This window comes from Syngnathoides biaculeatus, chromosome 23, assembly GCF_019802595.1.
Source record: "Syngnathoides biaculeatus isolate LvHL_M chromosome 23, ASM1980259v1, whole genome shotgun sequence".
Classification (NCBI taxonomy): Eukaryota; Metazoa; Chordata; class Actinopteri; order Syngnathiformes; family Syngnathidae; genus Syngnathoides; species Syngnathoides biaculeatus.
Genome location: NC_084662.1, coordinates 5,174,031 through 5,191,894, shown reverse-complemented (window position 1 = coordinate 5,191,894; position 17,864 = coordinate 5,174,031). Strand labels below are relative to the sequence as shown.

At 43.0% G+C, this 17,864-nt stretch overlaps 1 protein-coding gene across 1 annotated transcript in view; it reads right to left on the bottom strand.

Annotated features, from left to right (window-relative positions):
- Window positions 1–17,864, bottom strand: part of tnfrsf21 (tumor necrosis factor receptor superfamily, member 21) — a 41,711-nt gene that overhangs the window by 9,962 nt on the left and 13,885 nt on the right. The window contains exon 3 of the mRNA XM_061811582.1: window positions 14,003–14,569. Within this exon, the coding sequence (XP_061667566.1) occupies window positions 14,003–14,569 (567 nt within the window). The remainder of the gene's footprint in view (window positions 1–14,002; window positions 14,570–17,864) is intronic.

Below are 17,864 nucleotides of genomic sequence, written 5' to 3'. Positions count from 1 at the left end.
GAGTTTTCGGTTTGCTTTTTTTCTTGTTGCAAGTTTATTCATCTCTCTTCACCATGGGACCCGAGAAACTTTAAACCAGGGAAGCAGGGACACAAGGCTGAATTTTTTTTAAAATGTAATTGAAAAAAAAAAACAAAAGCACAAATAATGCATGTGGAATAACCAACAAATGACTGAATTAACAATGTTCAATAAATGAGCGGGGAACTAAATGCAAGCCAACTGATGAGACATTAAGGAGTGGCTGAACAAAATATGAGTGGCTTGGAGGAGCTGGTTGGTCGGGGGAGGGGAGTTGATGAGATCAGGTGGAAAACCTAACAAGCAGGACAAACCATTAACATCCACAAGCAACATTGCATGACAAAAGTAATTCGAATTAAATCAACGGCAACAAAAACACGGATCATGATAATAAGACGGGTGCTAAACAAGGCTGTCAATCACCACTACAAGTTGTCTACATTTTAATTTGAAATAGACACTGGGCCACACTCAGGGTGTGGGACCATTAGTTTTCAAATTAGAAAGGACATAAAATGATTTCCTAAACAAAACAATAATAACAATAAATAATAAAACATTGTAACTACACACAGACAGATACATATTAAAACTAAAGTATAATAAATGTTTTGTTTTTGCTTTGATTTTCCCAATAAAATCACTAATGCAGTACACAGCACACTTCAGTTTCCTATTGAGTTCATTGAGTTGCCTTTTAACTTTTGAGTGGCGTATTGACTGCGTATTGACTGCAACAAAGCCTCTACACACGCACATGCACAATGAATTATTCATCTACTTTGATAAAGATCAAGTTGAGCCCTAATTGATGCCCACACAGGCAAATACACTAAATGCACAAATCCAGAATGATTCTGAGAGATTAAATGAATAAACCACTGCAGGGGGATCTAGATCCCGCACAAACACGCACACACACTAAATAATATAAATGATTATAGAGTAGGTCTAGAGGCCAATATAATGAGACATGTGTGGAGTGCACACATTTACTAGATATGTTCAGTGATGTGATGAACGCAGTACATGACGCGCAGTGTAAATACTTCAACATTGCTACACTTTTTTTTTTTGGTGCAAACCTACTGAACTACCCTATCTCATCAGCCACACTTTTGACCTACTTTTGTAAAAATTCCTCTCCAAAATGTTTCTAATGGCTAGAGTCCATGCCCACCGTAACAGTCAGACGTAAATGCATAAAAACCCACAGACAAAATCCATCATTCAGACTCAAGATTAATAAAGACGAGTGCTTCATGCGGACCCGCAGGACCTCGCGTGCGAGCCTTGTGGGTCAAAAGCCTGCCGCCTCATTGGCAATAACAGACAGCGACAGTCGAGAAATCCCCTCAGTCTGCATGCCTCACTGTCCCTGTTATCTGGACGCACTTGGACGGCCTATATAAGTCTCGTGATGATTCACTTTGACAGCCAGCAGATCTGTTTATGTCTTTGCACGAGGAAGTCGTAGCCCTGAGAATGTGCGTCTATGGATCTGTGTGGAAAACAATCTCGACTAACAGTTCCTCAAATGCTGTCACATTATAGAACCGTGCTGCTAATATCTCCTTTGGACACAATTTTAACATTTCAGAGCAAATATAAATTGCCCAGAAGGGATACCGGAGGATATGGGTTTGCATGGTTAGCAACAGCACATAATGAGAGGTTTTTTTTTTTTTTTGTTTTTTTTTTGTCGTAACATTTGTTGTGTTGACAAGCAACACTTGAGTCCAAGGCCCAGCTGACAAACTCACTGTGTGTCGACAATGACTCATCTTAATTCCATTCATGACATTATCTCCTGTCTTAGGCAAACCCAGAGGTTCCCAAACGTTTTTTTTTTTTTTTTTTTTTTGCAGTTTGGAGAGAAAATTCCACCCCCCACCCTGAAAAAAAAAATAAACACTGGGCAAGCCCATTAAAACTGCATTGTACAACACTTCCAATTACTTAGTCTCCCTCACAGTTCTGAGGACTGTATTTCAAATCCCGGCCCCGCCTGTGTGGCGTTTGCATGTTCTCCCCATGTCTGCGTGGGTTTTCGCCGGATACTCCAGTTTCCTCCTACATCCCCAAAACATGCACTGTAGGTTGGTCGAAGATTCAAAATTATCTGCAGGTTTGAATGTGAGTGCCAATGGTTGTTTGTGCCCTGCGAATGACTGGTAACGAGTTAAGGATGTACATGAATGCCGGGATATGCTCAAGCACACCTGCGACCCTTGTGAGGAGAAGCGGTACAGAAAATGGACCATGCAGTCATATTCCAGCTAATATATTTTCAACATTGTGTTGATATTTACATTATTCCGAAGTCTGTTTCCTTCTTTTCAAGTTTTTGATTTTACTTCTGCCCGTATGAGCTTCTTGATTTTGTTCAATGTTTCACCTGCTTTATTCATTCATATCTGTGTCAGCCAATAAGCCTCACCCTCTGGTATACCTTTGATTTTATACAAAATACATCACAGACTTAGATTCATTCCAAATGGAGATCACCTGATTAAAATTTGTGAAACTTGTCCTTGGGTGAACCTTCCATTGGAATGATGCTGTTAATGATCACACCCAGGCTGGTATGAGAACAGGCTACCTAGGCCCACCCTGGTACTGCAGCACACAGTAGATCCTAACACACGGATCCCCGCTGGGCCATAATGTGGAACTTGGCATTATTAACGGTGTGGATATTTAACAAGGGGGGATAGTGGACAGGTATAACCTTGTTTTTCTTCATGTTTTCCACTGCATTTTCCAACTTGCTTCGGAAATATATGTTGCAAATTAAATTCTTTCACACAGAGCACAGACTTCTACTTGTGAGGTTCTTTTCCAGTAACACGATGTTGTTTTTCCATGGCCCGCGTTGGCTTGGATCACCTCCAGCTAACCAGTGACCCCGACAATGATGAGAATTAGATAATGGATGGATTGACAAATATTATTTGTTTCATTTCAGATCATGTGGTCAGTGCATTTCCCAAATTCTTGGTATTATTTTGAGAGTTAAGGCCATCAAGTCTTCAGTACAGTAAAGCCCAATTTGTGTAGGGGTACAGTTCTACCATAAATACCCATAGAAAATGAATTTTTTTGTATGACCCTTGAATATATCACAAACATTAACCTTAATTATTAACTCCTTCCAGATGACTTGATCCTGAAAAAAAATCTACAGACTACTCTAGACCCCAATTTATACCATCAACAGGTTCCACAGAAAAAATCAAACAGGTGAAGTGGCGACACGATGGCGCAGCTGTAAAGTGTTGGCTTCACCGTTCTGAGGATCCGGGTTCAATCCGGCCCTCCCTGTGAGGAGTTTGCATGTTCTCCCCGTGCCTGTGTGGGTTTTCTCTGGGCACTCCAATTTACTCCCACACATCCCAAAAACATTGGGATTGGCTTCGACACGCCGGCAAGCCTAGTGAGGTTAACCAGGACAAAAAAAAATGGATGTCTGTCTCTAGGTCAACCAGTTCAGGATGTACCCTGCCTCCTGCCTGTTGATAGCTGGGATTGGCTCCAGCACTCCCGCGACCCTTGTGAGGATGACCGGCATAGAAAATGTATGGATGGAAGGTGATTTAATGAACAGTCACAGGAGGGAGTTCACTGTATTTGACAGTAAATTGAAGAGCGTCATATTTTCCAGTTCCCGAACTGGTGACAATAAATCGAGGAGGCGCCGACCTGCAAGACCATACAATAAATAAATCCTGCTGAATTTGGACCGAATATTGTGAATACTTGACAATTTGGACCGAATGTTGTGAATACTTGACGTAGGACGCCCCTGGTGACGACTTCAGTAGACTAAAACCATCATCTGTGTAATCTTAGTACAAAATGGAGCCGTATTCATTCGCGTTGAAGCTACGCGGCCTTGCCTAGCCCAGCTCGATAACATCAGGAATAAAGATGATGAGCCACACAATTAAGTTATGGGAAAGAGTAGTGTAGGCTAGATTCAGGACAGAAGTAAGTATCTGCGTGCGTATGTTTCATCCCTAGAAAGACTATCACAGATGCCCTGAGGATGCTCTTGGAAAGTACAGAGAAGGTCTGAATGAGCTACATTGTGTCTTTGTAGAGAAAGCCTAAGACGGAGTACCAAGGAGGAACTGTGGTACTGCATGCACAAGTCTGGCGTGGCAGAGAAATGTTTGAATAGTACAGGACAGTATGAGGGCAGCAGAACAACGGTGAGATGTGCTGTAGGCGTGTCAGAAGAATTTAAGGTGGAGGTGGGACTGCATCAGGGATCCACGCTGAACCCCTTCCTGTTTATGTTTGTAATGGATAGGCTGACAGATGAGGTTAGACTGGAATTCCTTTGGACTACGATGTTTGCAGATGATATTGTGATCTGCGGTGAAAGCAGGGAGCAGGCGGAGGAATAATTAGAAAGATGGAGGCACGCACTGGAAAGAAGAGGAATAAAGATTAGCCGAAGTAAAACAGAATATATGTGCATGAATGTGAGGGGCAGAGAAGGAAGAGTGAAGCTCCAGGAAGAAGAGATAGCGAGGGTGGATGACTTCAAATACTTGGGGTTAACTATACAGAGCAATGGAGAGTGTGGTAAGGAAGTGAAGAAACGGGTCCAAGCAAGGTGGAATAGTTGGCGGAAGGTGTCTGACATCCTATGTGACAGAAGAGTCTCCGCTAGGATGAAGGGAAATGTTTATAAAACAGTGGTGAGGCCGGCCATGATGTATGGATCAGAGAACATGGCACTGAAGAAACAACAGGAAGCAGAACTGGAGGTAGCAGAAATGAAGATGCTGAGGTTCTCGTTTGGAGTGAGTAAGTTGGATGGGATTCGAAATGAGCTCATGAGAGGGACAGCCAAAATTGGATGTTTTAGAGACAAGGTTAGAGAGAGCAGACTTCGATGGTTTGGACATGTTCAGAGGCAAGAGAGTGAGTATATTGGTTGAAGGGTGTTGAGGATGGAGCTGCCAGGCAAAAGAGCGAGAGGAAGACCAAAGAAAAGGTTGATGGATGTTGTGAGGAAGGACATGAGGACAGTGGGTCTTAGAGAGGAGGCTGCTCGAGATAGGCTTAGATGTAAAAAGATGACAGGCTGTGGCGACCCCTAACGAGACAAGCCGACAAGACTTAAATATTGCCGTCCTGCAGCTACATATACAGGATTTTTAATCCCAATCATGCATACTACCCAGATAAAAGGCCTTGAATTGATGTATATAAAAATGAGAGCAATTACCACAGAGCAGCTTCTTCAAACTGCCAAGGCCAAAACGCTATAAAGACTAACATGTTGGAACAATATTAAACCTGGGTTGATCAGCCGTGGAAAGAAACAATGTGGCATGACAGTGGACTCAATTTATTCACCCAAAAAGATGTCCTCTCCTCATAGACACAAATAAATAGGGTTTGTTCCATCTTTTAGGATAAGATGGAAGTCTGCATATGTCTCTGTAAACGTGATCATTTTAATCTGGTGTGTAGAAATTGTGCCAAAGGGTTTGACCTATTTTAAATCTGTTACACTCCATGACAGCTTAGCTGCACATGGTCAATGTACAGTTTGTGTTGTTGGCAATGAAAAAAAGAGAGGAGGAAGGAAGCCACTTTGACACGGCTGTGATTTTTAAGATGACCCAACCAAGCCTGCAAATCCAATCACAGTTCTGTGATACCAATCTGTTTTACTATCGCTGCTGTGGTGCAAATGGCACAGACAGCAGGTAGAAAGCAACCTCAATAACAAGACACGCCGTGTTAAGCTGAAATCGTTTCAGATGTGATGACCACAGACCCTTTCTCATACATTCCTGGAAAGTTTTGGAGCTCCTGAACATTAAATAATGCTTCTTCTACCTTCCCGGTGATGTTTATATTTCAGGACAAGTGGATCACTGTCCCGTTGGAACTCCAGTACACGAGGCACTTGTTAGCTACAAAACCATCCAACGTGATGCAGTCTTCTTTGTGACCGGAGAATTGAACCATGGAAACCATAAAAAAGGAAAGCTGTACTTGCAGCAACATATTTCATGCACCAACAGAGGAGAGAGGACTTGACACCACTGCTACTCACTATTTAGCTACCGATCCAAATCCAACCATGCCACTGGAATTATTCGTGCTACCTAGGAATGAGTGGCAATTCGGATTTACTCACAGGTACACTTAAAAAAATGAATCCAAAATCATAATTCTGCATTTAAATCGAAATAAGTCAAAGTATAAAATACAGCTTACTTTATTCTGACAAGTGCACGAATCCTGCCCACGGCCACCACCATTTTGACATAGTGAATTCTGACTCTATAGAGCTATAGCAGTCAGACAAACCCAAAACCTTCCCCCGTGGATGAACTCAATATCTTTAAAACACTCATCATGACATCCATGATTCCCGAAACCAATTTGAAATGTGGACTTGTCAGACCAATGCATACTTTTTCACTTTTGTGTCAGTCCATCCCAGATGAGCTCGGGCCCAGAGATGCTGGCGGCATTTCAGGGTGTTGCTGATACACAGCTTGGTCGGTTGGGCGAGTTTTAATTGCATTTGGAAATGTGGCGATAAACTGTGCTGACAGTAGTTTTCTGAAGTGTTCCTGAGTCCATGAGGCAATACCCTTTACACAATGATGCCATTTTTTACTGCAATGGTGCCTTAACGTTGGTTGTCCTGTCAATAAATGTGTATATTTATATATGTATATCCATTTTTTTTTTTACTGGTTAATCTCACTAGGCTTGCAGGTGTGTTGAAGCCAAACCCTGCTGAGACTAGGTGAGAGGTGGGTACATCCTGAACTGGTCACCAGCCAACCGCAGACCAAAAAATATTCACACTCACTTTCACAACTACAGGCAATTTAGAGTCTTCAGTGAAACTACCATAGATGTTATTGGCTCGTGAGAGGCAACTGGAGTACTAGTTTAAACATCCATCCAGCCATTATCTGAGTCGCTTATTCTCACAAGTGTCGTGAGAGTGCTGTAGGCTATCCCAGCTATCTTTGGGTAGGAGGCAAGGTATATTCTGAACTAGTTGCCAGACAATCGCAAGGCACATAGAGACAAACAAGACAAACAAATAATACCTAAGGGCAATTTAGGGACTCCAATTAATACATGTTTTTGGGATGTGAGAGGAAGAAAGAAACCCCATGTAGGCATGCAGAGAACAGAGAAAAGGCGGGGCCAGTTTAAATATTAAAAATCTTTTTTCTTTGTAGTGTATTCAACTGAATATAGGTTTAAAAAAAATTCAAAACTTTGTTTTCTGTTCTATCTATAATCCACACAATATCACAACTACATTGAAATTGGGAGTGGAACACTGGAAAACAGACGTGCGCGTTTAACTACTGCTTATACTATATATATATATATGTACTATAACTGAAAATGTGACACATAAACTAGAATCAATTGTAGTATTTGTTCCGATACTGGTGACTTACATTAGTTATACTGGTAGTGCAGCTCCTCAAGGACAATCATTATGCCAAATAGGTGCATGTTTCTGTCTAAACTGTCAGAAACAAACTCCTTCAAGGGCCTTGACTTAAAGGGTTAGGTTCCAACAATCCTCAATCTCAAAATTCAGGAGTCTCTCTGCATCGAAGTGACCCCAGACCAAAAACCAATCGAACATCTCTGTGATATCATGTGTCATAAAAGACACTCCTTCAGTTGCCGAAAAAATGACTTATGGTCTGAATCAGGTACAAGAGGAGAGCACACTGGAGATCATCTATCTCGTAATGAGAATGACAAGACAAGAGGTGGTAGAGTGGATATCGTGCATTAAAAATATTGCCTTGCAACAATCATAAAAAGAAGACTTTAGAGGAGTATGTATTTACATCACTTACTGGCTGTTTCTCAACAAATGGTGAACTCGGTCTGTGGGAGATCTTTCACCTTTCCTTTTCTTTCTTCATTTATTGTCTAAGTTTTTTAACTACGCTAGTAAATGGACATTCCATCCTTCTAGGGGAGCCAACCATGCACCTTGAAAGGATTAAAAAGCTGTTTTAGTCATTGTTCCAGAAGGTAAATAGCAGTGTAAAATGTCTGTTGGGTTGTTATTTATGTGCATACGTTTCGACATTTAAATACATACACTTGGGCACAAGATTAGTCATCCAATCAGAAAAACAAAACCTGAGCGAAATGTACAAATACTGAAAACTCAGGCTTTAGAGCATTTTTGCTTAATGGAATGGGGTTTGAACAACAGTCCAAAGTCAGTCAATAATAATAAATGTATTTATATAAATCACACATAATGTCATCAAGATGGCTGTGAAAACGGAGCTCAGAGGATGATGGAAAGTGGTGTTCCTTTGGGGGATAGGGGTTGCCGATAGGGATGTTAACAGATTGTTCTTAATTGAAACATAACTTTCCGAATTGACTAGTGCTGAAATTCAATGGTTCCTGATGGGTTGGGTTTTAGTGATAAACACCGCCCATGGTGCTTGAAAGCTGAGTGAATGATTTGAATTTCATAATTTTGAATCCTAATTTTACACAAAGGGTGATTTTTTAAAATTTTTATTTGGTACCGTTTGGAACAAAACTCTTCTCAATGGTTTGTCAAATTTAGAAGACATTTTCACTTTGCGGGATGCAGGATTTAGAATATGAATTTGAGACTCTAAATTGCCCCTAGGTGTGATTGTGAGTGCAACTGTTATCTGTCTCTATGTGCCCTGCAATTGACTGGTAACCAGTTCAGGGTGTACCCTACCTCCTGCCTGATGACAGCTGTGATAGGCTCCAGCACTCCCACGACCCTTGTGAGGATAAGTGGCTCAGAAAATAGAGGGATGGATGCATGGATGGATGGATGGATGACATTTTAGAATGTTAAAATCCATACATCTGTCAGTTGTTTTAATACTCCTTATCCTTTATTTGACTTTCGAGCAAAAGGCAGAACTTTTCAATTAAAGAGCACATATAGAAAAAGCCAGCCATCACACTCACTACTTATGTAATGTACAGGTACCAGTAGTAACATTTTATTGATGGAGATAAAGTTGACGAGAGAGTATTTACGACAATGCCTTTTTTAACTTTCTGACTTGTAAATTCATGAACGCACGCACTGCACTAACAAGTCTACCGTTTTGACCACTGTCTTTTTCACATCATTGTATCAATGCTGTACATCTCTTTGTCTCACTGTTGGGGGCCCGTTTGACCTGTGAATGTACAAAAACAACGAAACTCGATGCAGCTGAAACCAGATAATTCCAGTTCGCGGTGGTCAGTCATTGAGCAGAGACAGGGAGGGTTGTTCTTTATCTTAGTGCATGAGCACACACAAGCATGCACACACATACAGTTTATCCACAACACACAATCTGCTTTAAAGTGTTTCTTTCCTTCTCTCTGTGGGAAAATGAGCTCTCCACCTGTTATGTCTCGCTGTTATGTCAACAGATATGCATAAGAGAGCCAGAGAACAAGAAAAACTGACTTAGACAGGAGGGGATTGCAAAATATGTAAAGAACCATGCAGACATAATGCCGGGAAGGAACCAGAGAACAGAATCGTGACTAGACGTTTTTCTCTTCTTTTGAACGAGGTTGAACAGAGCAGGCAAGAATAGAAGGGAGATAGAAAGCAATTGCTGGCAAAACTTGAGTGTTGTGTGGAAGCCTGTGTGGAAAGCGACAGCAATGTTCTTCTATAATGGGCCCTTCTTGTGCAACCAGTGCCCTCCACACGATGAGTCTCAGGGCAGCTCACACACCTAGAGTGGTTCTGTAACAGTGATATAACTGGAAGCATTACCTCGGCCTTCAACTGCCTAAATGGTTGGGTTTACATGCAAATGTTTTTTTTTTCCAACCCTGATTGAAGATATTTCACCGTTCGTTGGTGTGACTTATTCTCATTGAGTACAGGTATATAAATTACATGAACATCATGTAATTTATCAAGATAGAGGGCAGTTGTCAGGATTATTTATTCACTTTTGTGAAAACAACTGCTTGATAAAAAGTGACATGTAATAAGATTTCTGTCACATAGGAACTCTGGTTTGAAGCTGCCATATTTATGTGCATAAACATGCAATTTCCAACACCATTCCAAATCAGTTTACATCAGGGTTGTCAAACTCATTTTTCTCACAGGCCACATTGTTGTTCTGGTTTCCCTCAAAGGGCCGTTATGACTATGCAACAAAAAAAATCACATCATATCATCATATTTACATCATTAATTTACGAACTAGTTTTGGAATCAGAAATCAAAGGTAATGTGTTTTTCAACTATTCATGTTTGCTAACACATGCTTGTAATATCTCAACATTATCATTTATGATATATGACAATCTGAAATTTTGGTACAGATTTTTACAAGCATCATGGAAATTGACAATCTAGATTTGGCTTCGCAGGCCACATAAAATCATGTTGTGGGCCCCCGGGCCTTGAGTTTGACACCTGTGGTTTACATGATTAAAATTTACTTCTGATCAGTTTGGCAAAAGGAATAATCCACTCCTGTGAAACCGGAATTGGGATTTGGTTATTCCGACTAAGGTGTTGATTTGGATCTTATTTATTTGGTTTGGGCTTCTAAATCAATTACAGATTACAAGTTTACATGTAAACCCCCATACTGTTAACCTTTAAATGGCCAGTGACAGCCCAGTATACACTTTAAAATAGATATTGTTATGAAAACTACATATAATATTATTCACTTCAGTGTCTGTAAAGAAAAAAAAAGAACAGAGAGCATGTCATGAATGCGCAAAGCCTCACTCCACATCCCAGTGGCGGCCAAATTGTCTGCAACGTCATTGGCAGATGTCACATTGCGACAGTTGCCATAGAAAACACGTAGTGCAACCTGCTATGGGAGAGGAACAATTGATATTTTCGGATTTTTCTGACACCCTTTCTGACACGGAAGCTGTTTTCGAACAAGACAACATCTCACAATCGAGTGAAGTGACCGGGGCAATAATACCCTATCGTTTCGAGCCAAACTTAGTTGATATGCGGATCACTTCTAACTAAAAACAGACTCCCCAAAAGCATGTATGTAGTGTACTCAGGAGGACCCATGCCGGGCGAAGTAAATACTTCAGAGGTGACCAGACACCGGTGGCCGAGAGTGCTCCTTTCTCCTCCTACGCGCGACCAAACCACCTCACCGCCTGATCCACCGCCGCGTCGGAGCTAACGCTGGCTCTGGTGGCGGCGGCGATGAACAACCCCGACCTAGGCGGCAGCGACCAACGCCAGCCATGCCGGCGGCGACCAATGCCGGCCCCGGTGGCGGCGACCAACGCTGGCCCTGGCGGCGATGAACAATGCCGGGCCCGCCATTGATGAACAAGGCCAACCGTGCACATCGACACATTTAGTACCCCTGACTTACGTACGCGGTTCTTTTGTTACGTTCTGAGAGAAGAATTACGTCGCGCCCCCCCAACTATTATTTTTTTTAATACCTCTGTACACACCTACCTGTCATTTAGAAGCCACAAAGATTTTCCATTTTTCACGCCGATTATTTTGGAAATGTATGAAGAGTGAATCCATCCTCCTGAGTGTTCAAGCAAAATCCAGCAATACAACGAGCCAACATTTTGGCTAACGTGACGTCACCCGGACATTCGCCAATGAAAACACGCGGTGGATCCTACTATGGGAGACAAACAGGCTCATCACAGCCGGCCGGTGTGGCTCATTTTCGGCACCGAGGTGGCTTATCACGGAGCCGAGCCCTGCTGCTTTAGGGGGTTGTAACGCACTATGCGATGAACAACACCGTAGAGCCGGGGCGCTTTATTGCGTTGTCGTCGCACACGGCTGAGTGAGGCATTGTCGGCTGCATTCTTCAGAGCCACCGCCATCCGCAAGCCCGACGCGCAGCCTTCGCTGGCAAAGTGACGCAACAGCCTGATGCCGTCCGATGCGGACATCAACACATTTAGGACGCCTGTCATACGTACATGAATCTTTTGTTACATTATGAGAGACCGATTATGTGGTCTGCCCCAAACTATTATTTTTTTTTAGTAGCTGTGTACACATCTACCTGTCATTTGGAACCCACGAAGCTCTCGTCCTCTGCAACCGTGCAATCCATTTTTCACGACGAACCGGGTCCCTTGCAAACTTATGAAGGGTAAATCCATCCTCCCGAGTGTTCAAGCAATGTCCAGCAATGCAACGAGCCGGCATTTTGGCTGACACGAAGGAACAACGATCTACCTTCCGGGAGGTAAAACTAATAGAAACAAACGAGTCCATTTGAAGGCGGCCCTGTCTTTTATGTCACTTACTGTTTATTTTCGAAAACAAATCCCTTGAGAAGATTTTCATGGCGGGAGTTACAAAAAGCTGTATACGTCAAAATCATGTTTTGTGGTGAAAAAACGCATGGGTCCATGTCGGCTGCCGTTTTTTCATTAATAACATACTAAAAATCATGCATTTATAGGGGTGATTCAGAGGTGGTTTAAAGGTCAAGTGTCGTCAAACGGATTTTTTTGGTATATTATTAATGAAAAACTCGCAGCCAATATGGTCCCATGTGTTTTTTCACCACAAAACATAATTTTGACGTATATAGCTTTTTGTAACTCCCGCCATGAAAATCCTGTCAGTGATTTGTTTTCGAGAAGAAGCAGGAAAAGACGTAAAGGACAGCGGTGCCCCCTTGTGGACTCGTTTGTTTCCATTAGTTTTACCTCCGGGAAGGTATCTCGTTGTTCCTTTGTGTTAGCCAAAATGCCGGCTCATTGTATTGCTGGACATTGCTTGAACACTCGAGAGAATAAAATTACCCTTCATAAGTTTGAAAGAGACCCTGTTTGTTGTGAAAAATAGATTGCACGGGTGCAGAGGACGAGAGCTTTGTGTCTTCCAAATAACAGGTAGGTGTGTATCCAGCTACTAAAAAAAAAAAAAATTGTTTGGGGCGGACCACGTAATCGGTCTCTCTCATAACGTAAAAAAAGATCCGCGTATGAAATGTGTTGATGTGCACATACAGCTACTAAAAAAAAATAATAGTTTGGGGCGGACCACGTAAACGGTCTCTCTCATAACGTAACAAAAGATCCGTGTATGAAATGTGTCGATGTGCACGGCGCCCAGCCAACAATGTCTCACTCAGCCTCATCTCGATAGTGTTCACCGCGTACTGCAGTGGCTTTGAACACACTCCTAAAAGCACCATGGCTCAGCTCCACCTCCTCTTTATATACCACGCCGCCAAAAATCAGCCACACCGGCTGAGGCGCCGCGTTCGACAGTCACAGCTTCTGCAAAGCGGCACGGCTGCGTGTTGGGCTTTGCGACGGGGGCGGCTCTGAAGAACCCAGCCGAGAATGCGTTACTCAGTTGCGTGCGCGCATAAAGCGCCCCGGCTCGACTGTGTTGCTCAGTACTGCGGCATCTGTGAACACCCCCCTAAAGCAGCGCCGCTCGGCTCTGTCATAAACCACACCGGCCGGCTGCGATGAGCTGCGATGGCTAATCTCCGACGTGGAAGTGGATCGGACGGGAATACGATTTGGCCGAGATCGGATATCATCTGAATATGGCTCGAAACAATAGTGTAATATTGCCCGTTAACTTCACTCGGTTGCGTGGTGCTGTCCTTTTCGAAAAGAGCTTCGGTGTCAGAAGGGGCGTTGTTTGGCTTCCAGAGTAGCAGGCACTGTGCGTTTTCAACAGCGGAAGTGATGATGACGTCAAGGACAGAGGACGCGACTAGTATGGCGACCACTTGGATGTCGAGGGACACTCAATTGCGCAACTTTATGCATGGATGACGCGCTCTCCGCTCACTTTTTTTTTTGTGTGTAGACATTGAAGTGAATACTGTTATATGTATTTTTCATTACAATATCTATTTTAGAATGTTTATAGGGATGACAGTCCCACTTTAAGTATCAATGATGTAAAAAGTGATTGTAACAACCGACAAACCTTGTCCATTGGAGTAATAGATCCACTTCTCTTTGACCTGTCCAGAGGGCATAGAAGGTTTCTTCTGAATTGCCCTTTCAACAATTGTGCTTGGGTCCTGCATTGGGCCTTTCTTCAGCACATGGGAACTCCGTTTCACACTGCACATGACAATCACCACAAGAACGAGCAGTAGCAGCAGGACAATCATCCAGGGGAGATGTTCGTTTATGTCAAAGTGATCACGAGTGCTCGGCCGTGGTGATCCTCTTCGAGTGGGACGGTTATAATTGGAAACTCTGTCTCTGTTCGACTGCACGGCAATCTTACTGATCCCCATCCCAACCCTGACCTCTGAACTGTCAAATCCTTCTATTGTCATCTTGTTGGGCCCATGCAAGAGGTTGGAATTTCGTTCATCCCAAAGTTGGTTGCGAAGCACCAGATCTTTTCGCATTGTGGAGGGTGAAGCATGAGGGGGGTTTCGGATTGCTGGAATGGTGCTTATTGCATGATTGCGTGTAATACCCTCTTCTTTCACACTCTGGTTTTCTCCAAGTTGAATGGCAGCTGAATGGCTGTTGATTCCTAGATTGAGACACAGGGATAAAAATAAAGAGAAGGATTAGTGACAAAATATACCAGAAGTAAAAAAATAATTGACATTAGGAGTGCAACTCACATTCTCAAGCAAGTTGCTCAATTATGGCTTAATGAAACTAAGAGCATGACAAAGGGTGAGTTTGAGCCAAGCCCATCTGAAATGAGGTCAGGTACACCCTGAACTGTTATGGAGTTACAGTGAAGAAAATAAGTATTTGAACACCCAGCTATATTGTAAGTTCTCCCACTTAGAAATCATTCAGGGGTTTGAAATTTTCATCATTGGTGCATGTCCTCTGTGAGAGAGATAATCTAAAAAGAGAAATCCAGAAATCACAATGTATGATTTTTTAACGATTTATTTGTGTGAGACAGCTGCAAATAAGTATTTGAACACCTGTCTATCAACTAGAATTCTGACCCTCAGAGACCTGTTAGTCCGCCTTTAAAGTCCACCTTTTTTCACTTTTTCACTTTTTCGTTACATGGTACAAATACAAAACAATCATTCACAATGTTGTGTCTGCAGTGAATTTAAGAAGTATGATTTGAGAATGGGAGCAGAAGCCAAAGTACCCAGAAAAATCACACAAATGCATTCGAACAACATGCAAAGTCTACACAAAAGGCCTCAGCTGAAATAAAAATCAAGGACTGCTTGACACTGAGGCAGAAGCCCTAAATACTATTTGTTCTCACTATGGTGTTGTGTCATTCACAAACAATTCGCCAAGCAAACAGATATTTTGAGTGAACATACTAAATGTAATAAATACATTCACTGATTTGTTCCTTTCACAGTTGAGTTGACCTGAGCTGCGAGCATGCCAGCCAGAAGTGTAGTTTTGTTTTATAAATCTCTCAACTTCCCTACTTTACAACATTTGGCAAATTCTACAAAAGAAAGAAATAGGACTCATTCACCAAACAGTCAGTATAGCGGATGTATACTACTTAATGTAAAGCTGCTTGTCTTGTAAATGGCATGTACTATAGAAGTGTGCCTCAGTATGTGAACGAGTTAAAGTGTGAACCTAAACCACTGGGTTGAATCATAAACTGAGAGATTTATTTTGACTGGACAGAATTCTCATGATAACGGTAATTTGTCATGTATAATGCATGTTTTTCTCCCCCCAAAAAACAAACTTCAACATTAATTGTGCGTATTACACATAAGTACAGTAAAGTTTTAAAAAAGAAAATTCAAAAGGAAATTATGAGAGGGTCAGCATTAACATTTATTGTCACGTCCCATCGGAATGAGAGTAGGACCCAAATGCAGAACTAGGACGATGCAAGGTAATTCAAGGAGAAACGTTTATTATATGCCAAGGTCGGGGATCGAGCAGGCAGTTCGGTGCAGCAGCGGTAGCTGGGACGTCGGGTGAAGAGAGCAGGTGAGCGGGCAGGCAGGAGTCGGTACACAGGAGAACGATCAAGGCAGGCAGAAGTATCAAAGGAGTCAGGCTTACAAGGGTGGTCGGAGAACGGGCGAAGGTCGGTACACACAGGTTCGATCAGGGATACCGGAGCAAACGAACGGGACATGAAGATCAACGAACTGCCGCCGGCCAGTTGTCATCGGGGTCATATAAATACACAGCATAATCAGGCTGCATGAGGCGCAGGTGTGCACCTCCATCAGCGCACCCGCACGGGCACCCACGCGGGCACCCGCACAGCTCGTGCTGGAGCGGCAGGATCATGACATTTATTCCATATACATATATCACTGGATCTTATTTCTGGTGTTGAACTCACCAAGATGGTTAGATCCTTGATGGCAAGGCCCCGGGAGTGGATGAGATTCACCCAGAGTTCCCAAAGGCTCTAGATGTTGTGGGGCTGTCCTGGTTGACATGCCTCTGCAACATCATATGGACATTAGGGACAATGCCTCTGGATTGGTGGACCAGTCCACCAATGGGTGGTGGGCCCCCATTTTAAGAAGGGCGACCAGAGGGTGTGTTCCAACTACAGGTGGATCACACTCCTCACCCTTGCTGGGGTGCTAAAAAGGAGGGTCAGTTGGCTGCGCTTTGTCACCAATTCTGTTCATAACTCTGATGAACAGAATTTCTTTGCGCAGTCGAGGCATAGCGTGGCTCCGGTTCAGTGGCCAACATATTGAATCTCTGCTTTTTGCAGATGATGTGGTTCCATTTGTTTCATCAAACAGTGATCTTCAACTCACATGGAGAAGTTCACAGCAGAGTGTGCAGCGGCTGGAATGAGGATCAGCACCTCCAAATCTGAGACCATGGTCCTCAGTCAGAAGGGTGGCGTGCCCTCTCCAGATTGGGGATCAGATCCTGCCCTAAATGGAGTTTACGTATCTTGGGGTTTGTTCATGAATGAGGGAAGAATAGAACTCGAGATTGACAAGTGGATCAGTGCTGCATCTGCAGTGATGTGGACCTTGGACCGGTCCATTGTGGTAAAGAGGGAGCTAAATTGAAAGGCGAAGCTCTCAATTTACCAGTCAATCTGCGTTCATACCTTCACCTCTGGTCATTAACTGTGGGTTGTGACCGAAAGAACAAAATCCTATGTCTTTTGGCTGACCTGGGAACGCATTAGGATCCTCCCGGAAGACCTGGATGAAGTGGCTGGGCAGAGGGAAGTCTGGGCTTCCCTGCTAAAGCTATTACTGCGACTCAACCTGATAAGTGGTTGAAGATGGAGGAATGGATGGATGGAAGGATGGATGGATGGGTTCAAGAGGGGCGGGATGGTACCCAACTGGTTAGCCCATCTGCCTGCCTCTCGGTTCTGAGGATGTGGGTTCAAATCTGGCCTTGGATGGTTGGTTTTTGCATACTCTCCCCGTGCCTCCATGGGATTTTGCTGGGTGATCTGGTTTCCTCCCATTTTCCAAAAATATCCATGATAGGTTAATAGAAGACTCTAAATTGCCCGTAGGTGTGAATGTGAAGGCGCATGGTTGTTTGTTTCTATGTGTCCATGGATTGGTTGGTGACCAATCCAGGGTGTACCCTGCGTCTCGTCCAGAGACATCTGGGATAGGCTCCAGTAGACCCGTGACCCTTGTGAGGATAAACTGTATGGAAATGAAATGTTCAAGAGTGTATCTACTGTACTAATCTTTGATTTAAATTGGGTAACCTAACTTAATGAGAGGTTCGTACAGTCCTCGTTATCTATTATACTGATTAAATTCCCTTCTCATTCATTGTGCTCTTCGTGACTTTAACACAGACCCTTTTCAGTTAGTGTTCATTAGAAGAAAATTAGGGTTGGAAAGAAATAATTGTAA